The 19,577-nt window shown below is 43.1% G+C and overlaps 4 protein-coding genes, 1 non-coding gene and 1 pseudogene across 5 annotated transcripts; 4 read left to right on the top strand and 2 right to left on the bottom strand.

Annotated features, from left to right (window-relative positions):
* Nucleotides 1–315: 315 nt before the first annotated feature.
* On the bottom strand, nucleotides 316–1,831 carry LOC115679584 (7-deoxyloganetin glucosyltransferase-like; the record flags this gene model as incomplete). Its single annotated transcript, XM_030603198.2, has 2 exons — nucleotides 316–1,220; nucleotides 1,321–1,831. Coding segments are annotated over 2 exons (1,416 nt in total), but the record flags the coding sequence as incomplete, so codon positions are not given.
* Nucleotides 1,832–2,254: 423 nt separating this feature from the next.
* TRNAY-GUA (transfer RNA tyrosine (anticodon GUA)) lies at nucleotides 2,255–2,345 on the top strand. The gene is given in 2 exon segments: nucleotides 2,255–2,291; nucleotides 2,310–2,345. It is a non-coding gene; the product is annotated as a tRNA-Tyr (tRNA).
* Nucleotides 2,346–3,116: 771 nt separating this feature from the next.
* LOC115679696 (uncharacterized) lies at nucleotides 3,117–7,296 on the top strand. The gene is made up of 5 exons (XM_030603360.2): nucleotides 3,117–4,030; nucleotides 4,520–4,643; nucleotides 4,729–5,859; nucleotides 6,364–6,811; nucleotides 6,966–7,296. Exons 1-4 carry the CDS (start codon nucleotides 3,159–3,161, stop codon nucleotides 6,748–6,750), a joined length of 2,514 nt encoding a protein of 837 aa, XP_030459220.1. The 5' UTR covers nucleotides 3,117–3,158; the 3' UTR covers nucleotides 6,751–6,811; nucleotides 6,966–7,296.
* A 1,699-nt stretch (nucleotides 7,297–8,995) lies between these two features.
* LOC115679613 (metacaspase-1-like) lies at nucleotides 8,996–11,540 on the top strand (annotated as a pseudogene).
* A 317-nt stretch (nucleotides 11,541–11,857) lies between these two features.
* On the top strand, nucleotides 11,858–16,625 carry LOC115679666 (metacaspase-1-like). Its single transcript, XM_030603322.2, has 7 exons — nucleotides 11,858–12,018; nucleotides 12,103–12,386; nucleotides 12,481–13,776; nucleotides 14,211–14,541; nucleotides 14,644–14,764; nucleotides 15,124–15,318; nucleotides 15,957–16,625. Exons 3-7 carry the CDS (start codon nucleotides 13,326–13,328, stop codon nucleotides 16,014–16,016), a joined length of 1,158 nt encoding a protein of 385 aa, XP_030459182.1. The 5' UTR covers nucleotides 11,858–12,018; nucleotides 12,103–12,386; nucleotides 12,481–13,325; the 3' UTR covers nucleotides 16,017–16,625.
* Nucleotides 16,129–19,225, bottom strand: LOC115679665 (uncharacterized). The gene is made up of 2 exons (XM_030603321.2): nucleotides 18,275–19,225; nucleotides 16,129–16,684 (listed from the first exon to the last, which is right to left on the bottom strand). The coding sequence occupies exons 1-2, from the start codon at nucleotides 19,131–19,133 to the stop codon at nucleotides 16,338–16,340; spliced, it is 1,206 nt and encodes a 401-aa protein (XP_030459181.1). The 5' UTR covers nucleotides 19,134–19,225; the 3' UTR covers nucleotides 16,129–16,337.
* Nucleotides 19,226–19,577: the final 352 nt, after the last annotated feature.

Here is a 19,577-nt window from a genome sequence, read left to right as displayed (position 1 = left end):
TTGAAAATGGGAAGTTGAGAGAAAGGAACACAAGAGAATACTTAGAATACTCTTTGATATTTTTGTGGCTTGGCTATATCAAATGATTCAATCGCAAGCCCTTTTATAGGTACATAAAGACCCTTCGTACATTGTATGCATTTATTAAGACCTCATAAAACTCCTAGAACTTTGTAGTACATGAATCTTGAAAATCTAATGGACTAATTAAATGCATGACACATACATGAACTACATCAATGCACCTAGGAAGAAGTACATGGATAATACCAATCTTAGAATAATGCACCTAGATTCATGAATCAAGTTTAATTTTCAACAAGAAGAACCACCTGGCCTCGTTGCTGCTTCACCTCTCTTCTTCCACTGCATGGCCTTCTCTCTCGCCTCTCTCCCCTTCTCCCCTTTCATCAGCTCCCTCACGACCCCTTCCACCCTCTCCCTCTTCAAACCATCGCTTCCGCCATGGATCATCTCCAGCCCAATCCCCCACCTTGCACAGGAATACAGGCAGTTCGTGTGCTGCTCGGCGAAGAAGGGCCAGCAAATGAGCGGCACTCCTTCGCACATGCTCTCCAACGTGGAATTCCACCCGCAATGCGTCAAGAAGCCTCCGATCGAGCCGTGGCCCAAGACCCTCTCCTGAGCGCACCACCCCACTATCAGTCCTCTGTCCCTTATCTCCTCCCTGAACTCTCCTGAAATCACATCTTCCCCGCCCTTGACTCCATCTGGCCTAATGATCCACAAGAAGGGGCTTTTGCTGTTGGCGAGCCCCACATCGAATTCTCTCGGCTCTTCTTGGGTCACTGTTATTAAGCTCCCGAAGTTCACGTACAGCACTGATGCGGGCTCTCTTCCGTCAAGCCAACCCAAGCAGCCACCGTCTTCCTTCCATAAACTTGATTGTATGGAGTCCAACGAGTTTGGCGATGGGAGTAGCTGTTGGTGAAGCATGGGAAGCGGGCCTAGCGTGTAAAGCTGTGGATACTTGGCTTTGATGGCCTCTAACACCTCCACTTCCAAATCATCGAAAGTGTTGAGGATCAAGCCGTCGGCTTTGAATGCGTTGTTGATTGACTCGGAATTGTAATTGAACATTATGTCGTCGGGGTTGGCTGTTCTGATGAAGGTCGGGAGATCCCTCAATCGGATTCCCCGCATTGTGGGTATCCAATCGACCACCGTGTCGAGAAATCCATTATTTAAGCAGCTTTCGTCTACAATTTCATATCGCATAGTGAATGAATTAGACGACATGTGAATTCAATCCTATGGAGAAGCTAATCATGTTTTGCATAGAGGAAGCATATCACCTACCTTTCAATGGGAATAAGCCTCTATTCACCAGCTCTTCAAAGTGGAGGTACCCCAACATGCCGCAACCGCTAGGAGTGAAGAACATCACTTCAGGAACGCCAAATTCTTGGGCAACTTTCAAGGTGAAGCTCATCACGCCATCCGAAACTATGCATGTGGGAGGAGGGCCATCGGAATTCATGAGCTTCATGATGAGCTTACGGAACGAACGTAAGCCGTCCACCAGCAATGTCAAGCACAGGGAAGGGAGGTCGAGTATGCCTCTCGGGCTTGAGGGCGGTAATCCATCGGAGATGACTTCGAACCTGAAATCGTCCAAGCCTTGAAGAGCGTCCTCTCCCAAGGACTTCTCTAACCTGTGGTGATTGAACTCTGTGTGAACGAAAGTGATGTGGAAGCCTTTGTGATGAAGCAGCTTGGCCAGTTTCAGCATGGGGTTTATGTGGCCCTGTGCCGGAAGGGGTACGCACAGAGCGTGGGCCTTCGTGGTGGATGGCTTCGTGATCCTCTTTCAACACGCAAGTGAGGATGAGCACTGGCACCAACCCTGGAAGTGGAGCACTTGCTACAGTGGCGGTACTCCACGTTTATAGGTATTATTTTGTATTGCTAAAGTAAGGTAGACCAACACTTCATGATTCGCAATGACCGATATTATCAGCGATGGGACAAATTAATTCGAGCCTTTGAATAGTCAGTATATTTGACCATTTACAACATAGTCCATTACATCTCTTAATAGATAAATGAGAAAGAAATCCGACGCGTCAATAATCTGGCCAGAGTCAAAGCCCAATCTTGAGTTGAGATATCTGTGGTCCGATTCCGTATTTATTTTTCTGTTATTATATTATGTATGCATATGGGTAGAGGTTATCTCGTAATCATGTCACAGAAGAATCTAGGTTTTTAATTTGGGAGACTCCCACAACAACCGACCTTAGCTCAGTTGGTAGAGCGGAGGACTGTAGTGGGTACACCTCATAGTAATCCTTAGGTCGCTGGTTCGAATCCGGCAGGTCGGATTATTTTCTGTTTCGTTTCTTTTTATTTTTTCATCTTTTCTCTTCTCGTTACGCTCCCAGGATATATTTGTCTTTTCTTTTATTAGTATCGCATGTGCGATATCATATATTAAAAATCCCAAATTAAGTATATTATGATACATTTACCCTAAACTTTTTCTTGTGACATAAAATATCCAAAACTTCATCAAAATTCTGTCAGATGATTTTTCAGTCAAAACAACGTCAATTTTTATTTTAATTAAGTCAAGTGAGCGTCATAGTCTTCATTGACTGAATTTTGACGGAGGATATATATATTACATGGGTACAAATTTATAATTAAAGTTTAAAGTAATTGTATTATAGCGTGCCTAATTTGAGATTTTAAATTAATATTCTCAAGTAAGCTTAGGTCTTATGAAAGTTCCGGGCTGGAGCAGTAAAAAGCCTGACTGAGCCAGTCTCAAAAGGCTGGTGCTCTCTGCTCATCACGCTCTCCTCTTTCGAAAATTTTTCATGCCGAATGTGTGGAGTCGGAATTTCCTGAAATAATAGCGTGGATATTTGAATTTTTTATTGGACTGATCTTCGCATACACATGGACAATGGGCCAATGCAAATGGGCCCAAATTGGCCCATGATTGGTGGGCTACACCAGCCTGGCCCTTAGTATTTGGGCCTCACTTGGTGTCCTACTTTGTAAATTTCTTGCCACGAGTTGACGGAGCTCAAACTCGTTCTCTCAAGTGCTTTGCCAAGTTGGTTCAGTCCTCGCCAAGTCACTGCACTCGCCTACCGCCGCCACCGCCGCCGCCACCGGCCGCCGCCGCCATGGTGACAATTTCCGCCTCTCCGGCGACCATCTCCCAACAGCCGCCAATCCCAACTGTCGACTCTCTCTCTGACATTGTTGACATGACCAAGATGACCCAATCTGACCTCCTCGCCCTCTCCCTCCGCTCCTCCTCCGCCGTCGACGCCCACCTCCCCGATGAACTCCTCTGCCCAAAGATCGATCGCTCTATCTTCAACGAGAGCGCCGGCTCCCGCCGCCAGACCTATTCTCGTCCCCCGAAGCCCCAATCCCCCGCCACCGCCGCTACATCCGCCACCACGACCGGTCACCACCATCGCAACCGCCTCCCCGGTCTTCTCCCCACTCCGAAACCCCCTCCAGTCTCCGCCGACGATCCGGAACGCCACGAAAACAGAACGATCATCAGCTATCTCAAGCATTTCATTTCTCAAAACCCTAATCCTAATTTCGGTCACATCGATTTGACCCCTCCCTCGCTGCCCGCACCACTAGGCCCCGTGAGGGAGTCAATGAATTGGATGAGTTTCGGCAACGAGAGGAAGCGGAAGAGAGGAAGGAAGCCGAAGGTGAAGGTGAATGTGGAGGGAAGTGAAATGGGGTTAGAAATTGTGAATAGGGATGGAGCGGTGGTTGACATTGAGTCATTGGCGAGTGCTGACGATCCTTATGCCGAAGAATTGAGGAAAAGGACGGAAGGTTTGGTGACAGAGGAGGAGTTGTTAGGGTTTCTGAGGGATTTGGGAGGGCAATGGGGCAGTAGGAGGAAAAGGAGGAAGATTGTCGATGCATGTGTCTTAGGGGATGCATTGCCAGTTGGGTGGAAGCTCTTGCTTGGTCTCAAGAGAAAAGAGGGACGCGCTTCGGTGTTTTGCCGCCGATATATAAGGTGTCTTTCCTTTTTCGTTATTGCAATTGTTGGCTTGCTTACTTTCCTATAAAAGAGAATGTGATGTTAGCCCACTAGGCTTAATTGTCCGGAGGTTGCTCCGCTATAGTTTGCTACCACATCTTCCGGTTTGCCAAGGGAAGTTTTGGGCATGTTAGTTTGCTGGATCTCAACTTGCATTTTAGGATTACAAAGTATAGGCACTTTATGGATAATTAGAAACCTTATAAATTTCAAGTTTTCTGACTATGCGCACTGTACTTTCAGTTCGCGAAGAATCTAAGTTGGTTTACTGTTGATCTGACAACTATGTTTTCAAGACATTCATCGGTTCTCGTGTCTCATAAAGTTTTCGTTTCGCTTCTGTTGGTTATTAATAAGTTTTATTGCAAGTTTATGTCAGTAATTGTGAAGCCCTTTTGTTATGCCATTTACTTGCTCTTCTCTTTGCTGGTCTCACATTATTCCAATGTTATATGCTTTTCTTAGCCCAAGTGGTCAACAATTCATATCATGCAAGGAGGTTTCTTCCTACCTTCGTGCGCACTTTGGGCTTAAAGATGCATGCAGGCCAGCGAGTCAAAGAACCAATGATATTCAGCACGATTTCAAAGTGGGTTCTGAACACTTGAGTATATAATTTATGCATTAGGCTGGTTTTCTATGTTACTGATAAATATTTTCTTGTATATGTTCAGCATGCAAGCGTTACCTATAAGGACAGTAGCCAAAGCCCTGGCAACATTAGCAGAATGAGTAAGCCTATTCCGTCTCTGTCAAATGACCATGGTCAGGAGGTTAATTTGCTTGGAATTGACAATTTGGCGGAGGTTCAAATACTCGACCTTTTCGAATGTCATAAATGCAACATGACTTTTGATGAGAAGGATGCGTATCTGCAACATCTGCTATCCTTCCACCAAAGGACAACAAGGAGGTATAGGCTTGGTTCATCTGTAGGAGATGGAGTAATAATGAAAGATGGAAAATACGAATGCCAATTCTGCCATAAGGTATTTGATGAAAGGCGTCGATATAATGGTCATGTGGGAATCCATGTGAGAAACTATGTTAGAAGAGTGGAAGAAACGCCTGGACAGGTGGTTCTTCAGAAGAACATTGAGTCTTCAAGCAGGGATGTTCTACCTTTGAAGATATCTAAAATGGATGCTCTCATTGAAATTGCACAGAGTTCAATTCTCGAAACTTCTCCTGTCGTAGATGATCATAAACTGTCTGACAATTGTCATCGTGATGGACTTAATGAGGAGAAAGTTGATGCTGTAACAGAAACTAATACTGGCCCTTGGATAGACTTTGGTCCTTCTGTCGGTGAACCAAGAATAAAAAGAAACTCCAGTGAGGAAGCTATGGAACCAGAGTCAACTGATGAAGATGGTCGGAATATGGATGCTCATAAGGAAGGGAAGTTTGATGACTGCGGCGATGTTGTAGATGTCAAGATAAGCTCTAATTTTGGTACTACAATCGAATTAGCTATTGAAGAAATTTGTCACACATCCAAGACATCTGGTGGAGAAGATGATCAGGCATTTGCAGTTCAAGCAAGTAGCGATAAATGTGGTATTTTGCAGGAAAAAGGACCTGAAATTTCTCCCGTCCTACTGAATGATAATAATAGTATTGCAAATTGTAAAAATGCTGAAAGTTTGGCTAGCAACTTAGATCCTCCCGAGAGTGATGGGAAAGAGCTAGAAAGTACATTGGGAAGCAGGAAAAATGAAGCCAGTGATCATGTGATCAAGACAATGCAGCAGATATTTGAGAGTACCTTTGATGAAGACGAAGCTCCTGATTCAGTCTCCAAGGTGCTCTTACCATGATTACTTTCATTTGTTGGATGATGTCATCAATGAAGCAGTGATGGATTGTTCAGTCTCGTGTTTATTTTGATCTTACTATGCAAATGAGAGTTCTTAGTTCCTATTCTATGCTTTCCAAATTAGACTTCTCAATAACGGTCTTTGATTTGGTTTAAGGCCAATTAAAATCCTTCACGTTGCTGACTTGGTTTGGTCAACATTCTATGATACGCAACTCCATGTTCGGCATCTGTTTACTGTAGTTGGCGGCTGTAGTTTTCTTTTGTTTATTACGCAAACTTTGATTCTTTTGCCGAGTTGAAAATGCTTTTGCCGAGTTGAAAATGCCAAATAGACTCCTCTGTGGCTGTGGGCTCAGCTAGTTCATACTCTCCACATGCTTGATGCAAAGTTGTCACGGGCTGTTAATCAGCTGCCTGGTTCTTTGGTAGGACACTTCATTTTTTGTCGTGTAATGATGAATCCTCTTTTGTGTAAATCGTTTGTCAGGAGGAGAGTGATCCCCATGCTGCTGAACAGAGAAATTATGACTTTGCAGCATTTGAGGAGATGAGATATGATGAAGAGGAAACTATGAAGTATGATTTGGTAACGGCAGAAGATCCCCTGACAGATGTCCCGGTAGAAATGCCAAATAATGCTGACATAGAGCAGCAGTATGTTTCTCCTGTTCGGTTTGGACCAGAAGAAGTGATGTTAGATGTGGTTGCAAGACAGCAGCTTACTACTGCTTGTATGTGGTGCGGCGTAGAGTTTAAGCATGATGCTGTTGATTCAGATTTGCCATCAGAGTCGGTTGGTTTTATGTGCCCAACCTGCAAAGCTAAAATCTCTGGACAACTCAATCTACTGGACAGTGGTTTTGCCTCGAACTGAGGCCATGTCTGAGCTGGCTTCACAATCATCCTGTTCTGTGGGCCAGCTGCAGTTATGATCGGTAATATTATCTGTTCTGGTGTTGGCTCCTTTTTGGACGAGCTCCTCCCAGTTAATTGTCCACTGGTCCTTTATCCATTTTCTTGCTGGAGTCATACGGTTATGACTTATGAGTGTTCAGTCCACTGACGTATACTGCTTAAATTGCTTGGCAGGGTAATGCAGACTGGAGATCCAACAGGGAAATTATCTGCGATTACCATTTTTGAGCAGTCAAATGTATTTGCTTTACTTGTTTCTGACCTGTCAAGTCACTGGTGTAATGTATATATAGTTAATGTTGTGTATTCTGTGTGTATGAATGCCTTATCTATTGGCAGAATCCCCCCCCCGAATATTAAGGGTTTAATCTCAAATCTCAGATCATGTTATGTATTGGGAAATCTGTATACAATTCTGTCCCCTTGTTTTAGCCCCCTCTTGGAAGGTTTAACATAGCTCATTTGTTTCTTTCTGTTCAGTTTTTATGATTGGTTATGATTTTAATGGTGTGGTCGCCATTGTACTTGGGCTTGTATTAGTGTAGTATCATGTTTGATGACTTGGTAAGTGCTGCGACTGCTAAGACATGAGGTTTATTCCCCCCAGTTGGATGTCAATTATTTTTAGTGGCCCTTTCCACGCTGCGGCAGGGTGAAAAGGAATACAAATAACTCATGGCGAGTATACAAGTACCAGCTGAGGCTCTTTTTGACCATTTAACATCATACGACCATTTCGCTCAAGGTGCCAGAGAAACAACGTTCATAATATCTATTTTAGTGGTCTGATGCGCTACAACAACTAGAAGCTTGTTATTTCTGTTTTGATATCCAAGTGTCGGTTGTTTGAATTTTGTGATCCGTCGTGTCGCACCTTTCTTTTTCTCTTTAACCTTTTTCATCCTGGTGGACTGAAAAGCTTGTGTATCTGGGTGTGGAGGTGAGATTTTAAATGTAATTAGGTGACCGTTGGACTTCGTATCTATTGGGAAATTCAGGGTCTCTGCTTACTTCCGGAATGTTTTTTTTTTTGGTAAGGCTTACTTCTGGAATGTTTATTCATGGGAAAGTGAAGATGACATGTACTGGCAGGATTTGCTTCGGTATATCACTCTCCCTTTTCCCCGTGAAATGTTGCACGTTTGTATTTGACTCTTGCAGCCGACATCGCTACGCCCTTCGATTTTCCATATTCATTGAACTCAAGAAAAGATAAGGAAGGTAAAGCTGCCTCAATGGCTCTTGCACTTTCGTTCTTCGATTGGCCTTTTCTCCTCTTCCTATGGAAAGGAATTTGCCGGCAAATTTACAGAGAATAATCACCTCTAGTCTTCCAATGAGCGAGAATCTAGTTGCGGGGGAAAAGGGGGATGATGAGCCCACAGATCTTGATCAGAGACCGACTGAATAAAGGGTGGTGCATCAGATTCTCTCTTTATTTGTGGGAGAATAAAAAAAAAAAACACATGAACATGGAAATAAATCAAAGAATAATGGAAAAAAGACAATAACGAGAGGCATATTCTTAGTTTTAATATTGCTAAAGTTAATCAACACAAAATCCTTAAAGCGTTCTAACCCCATAATTCAAGTACATTCACAAACAGATTTGCTGTACTGGTTTTTAGGGGTTTAACTGCTAATATATATGAAAGATGAGATTTAGCTGCCTCCCTTTACAATGCCATTCACGGGAAAAGTTCTGTTGCTTGAACAGAGAAGGCAAGAGAACATGCCATGGAATCACAATCACCATCCATGTTCATGATAAGGAGTTGTTCATAGCAGAAGACGCTAAAGAAAAAGTGACGTAGGAAATTTAGTAGCTGCATCTGCTTAAGCTTGAATGTTTCTACAAGTTCTTGAATGATAAGATGAAAAAAATGGATTCACTTATGCTACTAACAGCACCCGAGGTGGAACTGGTTGTTAATCAGAGGACAAGATCTCACCTTTTCAGCTTTGTCTAAATTGTCGAACATCATTTGTCAAGGAAGCACCATTGACAGTAAAAGGTTGCGATGTGATTCATCATGTTGATTGTCAATCTAGTGGCGTGGAAAATGCTCGTACAGACACGGTGAATGTATTCATGGAAGTGCTTCCGTGTGAAAAGCATATGATTATAAAGTCCATGATGTTATAAAATTCCGGTGTGCACTCGTCAGAAGAAAAGTATAAATTCTACAAGCAAGGCAATTTGCAGCACTTAAATTCCAGAACTCCTTGGTTGATATCTCCTGTCGCCGTCCCACAGAGAAACATCATCCTGGTCTAGGCTCCATTTCTGAATTGTCTGAGTGCTTAGACCCGAAACTGGCAAAAATGTCGCAGGTCACAACGGATAGTCGTTACATAAGATGCAGCCAGTGCCAAAACCAGATGAGGCCAATATGGACTTCAAAGGCAATGCACTGCCCTTGTTGTCATAATCTCATCAAACTCACGAGGTATGATGTCAGGCCACCAGCAAGCATGGAGGCCAAATGTATCCTCAAGGAAAAGCTTCGCAGTAAGTTCAAAAGCAGGAATTCAAGTAGCTCCAGCTCCAATGGTAATTCCTCGAATCGCTACTCTGTTCCCGAAAGTGGTATGACATCAGCGTCGAAACCGCATCCAGGGAAGCGTGCTGTTCTCTGTGGGGTGAGCTACAAGAAGAGGAAGTATGAGCTCAAGGGAACTATTAATGATGTGAAGCACATGAAGGAACTGTTGATTCGTACCTTTGGATTTCTGGAGGAGAACATCCGAGTCCTCACAGGTACTACAACACGCGTTTACTTCAGCTGTTTACTTGTTAAGGCATTCTTATATTCACTTGCAATGTATGAGGTACTGCTTGTTCAGTCATTTTCGCGGGTTGCCTTGCCCTCTTTTCATGTCTTTCGCACTCTTTTCCTGTCCTTTTCTTTATATCTAGCTTCGAATTCAAATGCATGCTAATTTGGTCATTGATTCCTGAAATCAGTGCTTATGCTTGTTAAAACACAATTATTTCTTGGAGAAATTTTTAGTTACTTTTTGAAGTATCTCCATGTACAAGAAATGTACAATCAATTGAGGAAAATAAGAGGACAATCAAGAGAGGAGCTTGATAGAATAGCTTTTTGGCTGTGCCATTCCGCCATGAGCTGGGTTGGACCGCCAAAACCAGATAAAATCACAATTGGATATGTCCTAAATTGCAGAAGAGGAGAAGGAGGAGTGTCAAAGACCAACAAGAAAGAACATTCTGGACGCGTTTCAATGGCTTATCAGGGATTGCAGGTCAGGGGACTCGATGGTTTTCTTCTTCTCAGGGCACGGTTTACGGCATCCCGAAAGTGATGGCGATGAGTTGGATGGATTTGATGAAAGCATCTGTCCGGTTGATTTTACCACAGAAGGCGTCATCCTCGATAATGAAATAAACTCCACAATTGTTCGTCCGCTGCCGAAAGGGGTAACCCTTCATGCGCTAGTGGATTCTTGTCATAGTGGGACTGTCCTAGATCTGCCATATGTATACGACATTAAAAAGTGAGTCTTTCAACTTTAACTTGATAAAAATGTTTATGTTGTCATAAAACATCGCTGGATAGTTGCACTTTGTGTTTTATGTCGATGCACTGAATTCATTGTGCAATTTGGTCTACTATATTTGCATCATAAACCTCCTTGTTAGGGTTTTCTCATATATGATCGGTACTTTAATGCCTGAGAAAAAAAAGTGCATACATAGCTGAACGCACTTATGTGCATGCATACAACCATGAATTGTCTGTGTGCGAGTTATTATGTGGAAACATAAGAAGGCAGGCAAAGTACCTAAAATGGTCCTATCCAATTTGAAATTAGCATGCTTATACTATGAGAAGATTATCTAATGTTAATTTCTGAGGAAATTTTCTGAGAAACAGAGGTCAGTGGGTGGATAATAGGCCTCCGTCGGGTGCATATAAGGGAACAAATGGTGGACTTGCCATTTGTCTAAGTGCTTGTGCGGATGAGGAACTGGCTGCTGATACTTCTGTAAGATATATGCCCTTTTGACAGTCATGTCTCTTTTACATGTAAAAAATATGCCATCTGTTGCTCTCTTTAGTTTGTTTCCCTGGCTATTATGCAAATGTCTCCAGAAATTTTTACTAGGAAAATCAGTGATCCTTGTCTGTTAATATGTGAAAAAAGGATAAAGTGTTGCATGAAAGGATAAGAAGCTAATTCTTTACATCATGAAGTCATTCAGATTCCTGTATATCAGTAGGAAAACGACGATACTCCATCTAGGACTTGAACTAGATGTGTTCGGATGAACTGAGGTTGAGTTCAGCCATCCACCCCTCAATGTGGGCGCACATGCACCTGCAACATGCAACAACCAGATCTCATTATATGAATACGCCTTGTCCTAGGTAGATTTGCATGAAATGTGAAAGAAATTTAACCCTTCCACAGAAGAACAGTGCCTAGTGCCAACAAAAGTTGTGAATTTGACAACAATCTTGATTCAAACATGAAGCGTACTCAGTTTAGCAAGTTTAAGCTTCTCTGGTTTTTTGATATTAACAGCATCAATATACTAATATTTTCTTTGGAGATTCTTCAATAATAATCATTGCTTGCAGGCTCTCTACGGGAAGACAATGAGTGGTGCCATGACCTCAAGCTTCATCCAAGCTATTCAGGAAAAACCTGGGGTTACATATAAACAACTATTGAAAGCGATGCAAGATGTCATCGATGCAGCTAACAAATCTAATTGCTTAAATAGTCCTATCCTATCAAGGTTGTTTCATGCCAAAATGTTACAGGTCATCTTCTTCCCTTCCTGAATGTAATATTGAGTCAATATAATTGCGACCTGAAATGGAATCTCATAATTCATCCTAGAATCTAGGATATATCTTGCCATGATTCTTGATTCAAGAAGAGATTATTAGGTGTCAAAGGGACCTGATGTTTCTGTTTATTAGAAGCATTTGGAATATCTGAGATCATCATCGCCATGTCAACCACATATCTACCATCATTTTGGAGTTTGCCGATCTCAGAAAAGATGACAGGCGGGACACAAAGTTTTCAAGAAAATAAAAGAAACAAATGGGGTTGTCTTCTCAATAAAAGGCAAAAGGTGGTGCAATTGTGATAAGATAGGATTGGAGATTGGAGATGTGGAATCTCGGCCAAATTTGTGCATTAAGTACTAGTCAATCGAAAAGAAGCCAGTGTTTGAATATGGTAGCAGGTCTCATTAGTAGATGTTTTTGAAGTCTTAATTTCTTAAATTTCCGTAGAATGATTTTGAGTTACTTGTAATTGAATTCTACAGGAACCTGTGCTATCTTGTTCTGAGATGACAGACATTGAAAATAGGAAGATCGAGCTATAGAGAGGGAAATGTCTTCAGTACAGCATACTCTGGGATGGATGGTGGGATATTTATCAGGAACCAAAAAATGCTTTTGTGGAGATTTTGTGATGGAAGGAAATAACAATGTGAACATCTGTCACGTATGGTAGATGATGAGGCATGAAAGGAAACGGATGAGCATAAGATCCCATACATTCTGTAACTGGTTTCTTTCTCGATCCTTTGTACTTCATTATGAGATGGTAAAAGCTTTTTGAGATATGACAAGGAGGCTGTAGAAATTGCGCACGGGTCTGCAATGATGTTCAGATGTAAATTTCTGTCTGTACTATACAGATGGTTCTCAGACATGCAAGGAGGACTTGCATTTTAGGAAGATTCCTCAAATTATGAAGGGACTCATGCCAAGAACGAGAATCGCTCAAAAAACACATCTAGGAGCTGTTGAGTGAAAGGAGGTCCATGCTTGTTCATGCGGGAAGTTCTATACACCGCTCAGTTTTTCCCACCATTGATGCCTTAAGGCGTTACCATGAAGGTCTTTGACATTTTTATGAGGTTCAAGTGCCAAACAACCAAGTAGTAGAATAAGAACCTGTCCCTGGTTCCCTTGACCTCAGGACCATATACAAGAAAGAACAAAGAAAAAAACGATAAGCAAGAATCTGATTCGCCGCAATCCGTGACATGACTCAATAAGGCTAAAGTGAATGAAGGAAACAGAAAGGGTGATCTTTTCTAATAAATGTACTCCTCTACACTACAAGGATGCAAATCCCTAGGTAGTTTCTATTCAGAAGAAAGTTCAGGCCAGAATTGAGATCTAACCTAAAATTGGTTCTTTTTAATGAGATAAACAAGATGTTTAGGCTAGAATTGGATTCAGACCTAAAGTTGGTGTTTTTGTGAGAATTTTTTTTTTGTCAAAATTGAGACTCGAGCTAAAGTTGGAGATTTTTAAGAGAATTTGGCCAATAATATCAAAGACAACTTTGAATAGAATCTGGTTCAACTTCGCCCGATTATTTCAATGAGTCAACTTTCTCCTCGCTCTTTTTTCTCTTAATTCGACACTTTCATTCACGTGAAGTATTATTCATTGGCATCTGTGTGCTGCTAGCCTTTAATTAGATCCTCAGATAGTTGCTTTCCCATACCAACCGTAGTCTCTGAGATATCGAATGGCAGATAGGAGAGAGAGATGCAGTTGGTGTGGTGTGCAACTTGTGGTGCCGCCGGAGGCGCAAGCAGTTCAGTGTGCCGTGTGCCTGTCTGTCACCAAAACTAACCTCTACGTTCCTCCACTGACTCAAGCTCAGAATTCTCTATACCGTGCAGCTAACTTGTTAAAAGGGCTCGTTGGCACTGTCGCAAACAACATCAATTCTCTAGCCAAATCGACCGGCAACTCTCCTGGAGCATACGCATCAAACTGTGGCTATTATTCTCCTGCTCCGTCTCTGCCACTGCTGCCTCCTTCAGTCCATGGCAGGAAGCGTGCTTTGCTTTGTGGAGTAACCTATAGAGGAAAGAGGTACAAGCTCAAAGGAAGTGTCAACGACGTGAGGTGCATGCACTACTTCCTGGTCGAGAAGATGGGCTTTCAAAATGACTCCATACTCATTCTCTCAGGTAGCTCGGAGTTGGTTTACCCTCTCTTTTTCTCTCTCTCTCTCTCTCTCTCTCTCTCTCTGTGAACCTCTTATTTATGAGTGATTTGGACCAGTTACAACTGTTTAATTCATCATATCTTCAATCTCAGAGCTACAGAACTTCCTCTGTTCTGTTCTTTTTGCCTGTGTCTTTAAGTTATTCCATCTTCTAGGAGTTTTATCTCATTGAGGGAGTTCGCCGCCAGCATATAATATTATCTTCCTCCGACTCCATGTACTTAATAGCTAATCCTTCATATGGCTGACCAGACCATTTAACAACACTCTTCAATTAAATGGAAACCCACCGAGTTATATCCATGAGCTTAAAAACCATACCAAAGATGCGCATTACATGACATAGTCTTAATTTGATTTCGTATTGCTAACAGTAACAACCCAAATTGTGCACAGAAGAAGAGACTGATCCACTCAGGATCCCAACAAAGCACAACATCCTCATGGCCATGCGATGGTTGGTCCATGATTGCCACTCTGGTGACTCATTGGTGTTTCACTTCTCTGGCCATGGCTCAAGACAGCGCGATTATGATATGGACGAAATCGATGGGTTTGATGAATCTCTCTGCCCAGTTGATTATGAGATTGCAGGGAAGATAATTGACGATGAAATTAACACCACCATTGTAAGACCGCTGCCTCGAGGAGCCAAACTCCACGCTGTAATTGATGCCTGTTACAGCGGAACCATGCTCGATCTACCCTTTTTATGCAGGATGAACCGGTCAGCGAACTTTCTCACGTCTCTGTTGACAGTGAGAATATGGTTATTGCACTTTCCATTGCACCAAGCTGACTAAACTGAGTATCAACTATCTTTGTGTAGAGAAGGTACCTACAGATGGGAAGATCAGAGAGGCGTCTCAGCTGCTTATAAAGGCACAGGAGGTGGGCTAGCCCTCTCTATTAGCGCTTGTGATGATAACCAGAGCTCTGCGGACACAACGGTGAGTGAGATTCCGGTTTGGACTTTCCGTTCTGCAGTCGTTGACCTGTTACAGCAACCCCTCAGGTAACATCCCGTCACAAGAATGGTAAGTGCTAGATGATCAACCCCAAAGCAACTTTCTTGTGAAGCGTCGTTGGATTTCAGTACTAGAGTTTTTTCATTTAGTTTGGCCAATATGAGTCCTAGGATGAAGTGATATAAATGAAAAGTTCCTTCTATGATGCTTGTTTTAGACTTGAGTTCCAGGATTGATTCCAGATATGAACCGCCATTAATCAACGGATCAGGACATTGAAAAAGGTCGATTCCATTGCATCGACAGGCAATGTATGTGGCATCTCACTTCTGTCTCTGCAGGCGTTATCAGGTAGCACGGCAACTGGTGCCATGACATACAGCTTCATTCAAGCAATGCAAAATGGGAATGAACTCACATACGGCCATCTACTGAACGCCATGCGTCATACGATTCGCGAGGCCAGCACCGGAGTACGTCTTAAGGGTCCAATCGCATCCCTTGTTAACAAGGTGCTTGGTGCTGGTTTGACTCAGGTACTAATCATTCTAAATAATTACAGTCGCTTTGCACCTGAAATTACCCCGATCAGATTCAAGTTTTGATGAGGAGAGTTCTTTTGTGGCCCAGGGGAAACCCATTAGTCAGAGTGTCAGTGTTGACTTATCTATAGCCTGTTGGTGTTCACAACAATTACACAATTAAATGAGCGAACCACATGACTTCCCAGAAGAAAACATATGTTGCCGAACATTTTGCGATGAGGGTTAAATCATTAGTCTGGGAAAAAGGCAAGGCACATTACTTGTCTACGTCTGTTCATGCACCAAGATAGGCACTGCTAAGATCTTTAGCTGTTGGAGAAATGATCAAGATTATCTTGCACAGCTCTCAAAACTTCACGGGAGATGAATGTGCGTTGTCTTTGTTGCTGAGTAACCGTGAGTCGTTGATTTCGCACATGGCATCAATGTTGAAAACGTGTCTATTAAAATCCAGAGGGAAAACAAATAAACTGGCAACCCAAATGAAATAATTGAGAATATGCCCACTAAGAACTGTGGCAAATGCCATCATGAGGGTAAAAATTGCAATACAAATGACTTTATTGTGCCTAAGTACTTCATTCATTATGACCATAATCATTGAGCTCACCTTCGCACTTTGCATGCAGGAAGTTCAACTATCATCATCCGAAGTGTTTGACATTTACGCAACAGAGATTTCTCTGTGACTTGAGCTTTCCCGTTCTTGATAATTCGGACATCATATTCCACTGAGCTTTTTTATCGCAGTATAGGGTGAAAGTCATTATCTCTATGATATATGAGAATACTTTTCTGTAGTTTTCCATATTGAAAGAATATTATCTGCTGTATTTGCTAGATTATAGTACAATCTACAACGAGAAGCATTTGCTCTCTTCCATTCTCAAAGCTTAGATTACATAACTTCATATAATACCTTAAAATGCTGTTGCTGTATCAATACCATACACCTTGCACCCTCTAGCTAGTGAAGAAACTTCTTTTAGTAAACTAATTCAACTACATATTCACTGAAGAAGTAAGAGCTTGCGAGAAGCCGTGCACCAGCGAGTGAAGGAGGCATGAAGATTAGGCCAGTCGGATGATGGGCAATACATGAAGTGGTGAAGCCACTGGGAGAGCACTTGTTCCTGCTCCTCCTCCTGTCCCAGCATTTCGATGGTTTCCTCCAACACCCTCTCCAGTTCAGCTCTTTCGCTGAGGCTTAGAACGGGGACATCTGTTCCATTGCTTGCTCTGCATAGCAGCGGCAACCATGACATCAACATATTCATCCTTGTCTGCCGTTGTTGCTCCTTTTTGCTTTCATCGATTTCGTCCAGCCCCATGTTCTTGGCTTGCTTGAATAGGAATGCTAAAGATAAAAGGAAGGAATTGAAGTGAAATTATGAAACAACAGAGCTAAGATAAAACAAAGAATAAAGGAAGAAATATAGTTGCAGGAATTGATGTTTCCTAGCCATAGTCAAATTTACATACCCGAAGACAAAATCATGACACTGCCTCATAGAAATAACAGGATATAGTGCAGACCCTCCCCAGTTGTAGGACATTAACCTCAAAAATTAATCAGCTCTCTCACAATTTATCAGTGTTTATGTGCTTAAAAGTTACCGAAGAAAATCGGGCACACAATACGATAGGATGCATTTTCTCAGCTAGGACGCTCAATGGAAAAAGAAAAATGATTGAATTGACAAAATGGCTTAATAATTTGCTTGCACAGAAGCAGCACATCAGTATTCAGCGTATACTACAGAAGTTGACATACCACCAAACTTGACCTGTAGGTGAGAAAATTCCCACACACAGAGATAGCCACCAGACTCAAAACGCCGGCAGAAAAGTCAACGATTCAAATATTACACATTGTTGCTTAAATTGTCAAGGTCGACACTCTCACGCATGCGTCGAAGAAATAAATTGGAATTACCATCCTCTTCTTTGTAAAACTAATGGTGCCTAAGCAAGAGGTGTAACTTGCCCAGAAAGGTCTTCTTTGACAATTGATTTGGTCAACAAAGGCATCCTAGAACAACCACTGATTCTTTCATCGCAATTAAATCCTATCCCAATTATCCTTTTCCCAAAGATTTCGATGAATACTCTGAAGATGGATTGCTAAAGAAAAACACAAGTATGAAGAGAAAAGGAACTGATGGGATTATTAAAAAAGCAACAGGGTTGGGGAAGTGCGTCGAAGCAAGAGGGCAGATCAAAGTATTTGCGTCATATTCAACATACACGATTAAATAATGTATCTTATTTATGAAACAAAGGGTCACAAAGAAAAGTGACGGACCATCAATCATTCATATTGAACAAAGCAAATCAAGTTGACATCGACCATAGCTGTTTGGTGCACATTAGTAAATAGCCGCATTTACAAAAATATTCGGTAGCTACTTTGCAGTAGTGGAAGAAAGTAAAAACTACCAGTCTTCGAGTTCAACTATCATCCATTCTTCTTATTCGAAGTCTTGCTGTGCTTATTGTGGCTCCAGCCGGAGGACCCATCTTTGATCCATCAATCTCAATCGTGCACAATGAGGCCTACTTAGAAAATATGGACTTTTCTTGCCGTTTTGATGATATCTTCTACCAATGTGTACGATGTAGGAAAGTTATTAAATAGCTTTTACTGCCTCCATTTGACAGACAGTAACCAATTGGTGCAGATAAACAATTTTTCTCTCGGTAACAATTCTGAATTCTTTCCCCCATCTAAAGCATAAAATGGGGTACCCGTTGAACCACAGTGAGGTTATTAACAAGAGATGTTGATACTGCAATTGAGAAAACCTCACAGACGTGCCCTTCCAATGAAAAGTAACCATTTTTCTTTCAAGAGATGTTGATACTGTAATGCTAGATAAGTTCACTGTCAAATTAACTTCTTTTATTCTCAAGCAAATATTGCCAGAACAATAGGTTCAGAGATTACCAGAAACCTTGACTAGGGAACCTTGGAGACGCGGCTCCGCCGAGATAGCGAGCCAAGCCAAATTACTAGCCGACGCCCACCTACGGACCGCATCCTCGGCGCACCCGCAAGCCGCCAATTTCTGCGCCAACCAAACCAGCTCGGCGGCAAGCTTCTCAGCCGAGCTCCCCAACCGGGTCGGTTCTTCGCTCGACCACCAGACCCGTCCACGCCGAGCCACATCCCGAACCGACCGAATCGCCCTCAGAACCCGGTTCTTCCTGTACTCCACCGAGCCGTCGCCGTCGCCGTCGCCGCCGGCCACGCAGCCGCGCTGCCGCTCTCTCTCCATCATCGCGGCCTCGAGCTGGTAGAGAGTCCTCGAGAAAGCCGCGGACAGAACCGTCCGATTGACCTCGAGCAGGGCCTCGGCCCCCTCCCGCTGGTTCTCATCGATGAGCCTCTCGGCCAGGGACCGGACGGCCTCGTACTTGCGGGAGCTCACGGGGACGTTGTTGACGATGACGAGGAGCTGCGACAGCGCGCGGGCGATGCCGGAGTCGCCCGCGCCGGAGGGGGCGGCCGCCGCGGACGACTTCGGGGGCTTGAGGGGGGCGTCGTAGCCGTCGCGGAAGGCGGGGCCCGCGGAGGGGAAGAGGGAAGGGAGGAGGCGGAGGAAGAAGAGGAAGGAGGAGAGGAGGAGGTAGCGGAGGAGCTCGAGGAGGCGGTACTTCTCGGCGAGGCTGAGGAAGGAGTTTTCGGCGAAGACGAAGGCGGAGGTGACGAGGTTGCGGAGGAGGAGCGGGGCGATGGCGGTGAGGGAGTTGAGTGCTTCCATGGAGGTCGCGTCGCGGGGACCGACTGGCGTGTGCCTGTGCATGGGAGGAGGGATTTACTTGGGAGGACAGGGTCACACGGAGGGGTGATTGGCGGAGGATTTTTTTTTGTCCTTGTCTTTGTCTTGTTTGGGAGCTAGAGGAAAGACGGACAAGTTCGAGGCGGGGAGAAACATTTTGGTTCGTACAGTTGTTTCGGGACCGTTCGTTGGGAGGAGAATTGTGGTTTTGAATGAATTTTATTTTTTATGCATAGCGCTCCAGATTCATTTCCTTTTCTCTTTGTTTTTTTTTTGGTTAGTAATTTTGTTATTTCCTCTTTTTCCGATTTTGATCCTATTATACCGTATCTACCAGGAAACGAAATGAGGCTAGGATGGGTACAGGATGAACGTTCTCTTGTCTGTTTTAGAGGTCCGTTACCTTTCGTTCATTCCTCTTCAAGATTTTCGCAACAGAAACCCAAATTCATATTTCGTTATATTCGA

The sequence above is a fragment of the Syzygium oleosum genome, unplaced genomic scaffold (assembly GCF_021117445.2).
Source record: "Syzygium oleosum isolate NSW1041296 unplaced genomic scaffold, Sole_v2.1 Sole_v2.52, whole genome shotgun sequence".
Lineage (NCBI taxonomy): Eukaryota > Viridiplantae > Streptophyta > Magnoliopsida > Myrtales > Myrtaceae > Syzygium > Syzygium oleosum.
The sequence above is the reverse complement of the archived record's forward strand: the minus strand, read 5'-3'. Positions and strand labels throughout refer to the sequence as shown.

What these genes read in the sequence shown, in the direction of transcription:
- LOC115679665 (XM_030603321.2), bottom strand. Translation starts at nt 19,133, where the DNA reads ATGCACAGGCACACGCCAGTCGGTCCCCGCGACGCGACCTCCATGGAA. An exon ending in TTCCCTAGTCAAGGTTTCTG is followed by an intron (nt 16,685 to 18,274) that starts GTAATCTCTGAA and finishes TTTTATCTTTAG; the next exon opens with CATTCCTATTCAAGCAAGCC.
- LOC115679666 (XM_030603322.2), top strand. Translation starts at nt 13,326, where the DNA reads ATGGCAGATAGGAGAGAGAGATGCAGTTGGTGTGGTGTGCAACTTGTG. An exon ending in CTCCATACTCATTCTCTCAG is followed by an intron (nt 13,777 to 14,210) that starts GTAGCTCGGAGT and finishes AATTGTGCACAG; the next exon opens with AAGAAGAGACTGATCCACTC. An exon ending in TTTTTATGCAGGATGAACCG is followed by an intron (nt 14,542 to 14,643) that starts GTCAGCGAACTT and finishes ATCTTTGTGTAG; the next exon opens with AGAAGGTACCTACAGATGGG.
- LOC115679696 (XM_030603360.2), top strand. Translation starts at nt 3,159, where the DNA reads ATGGTGACAATTTCCGCCTCTCCGGCGACCATCTCCCAACAGCCGCCA. An exon ending in ATATTCAGCACGATTTCAAA is followed by an intron (nt 4,644 to 4,728) that starts GTGGGTTCTGAA and finishes GTATATGTTCAG; the next exon opens with CATGCAAGCGTTACCTATAA. An exon ending in CTCCTGATTCAGTCTCCAAG is followed by an intron (nt 5,860 to 6,363) that starts GTGCTCTTACCA and finishes ATCGTTTGTCAG; the next exon opens with GAGGAGAGTGATCCCCATGC.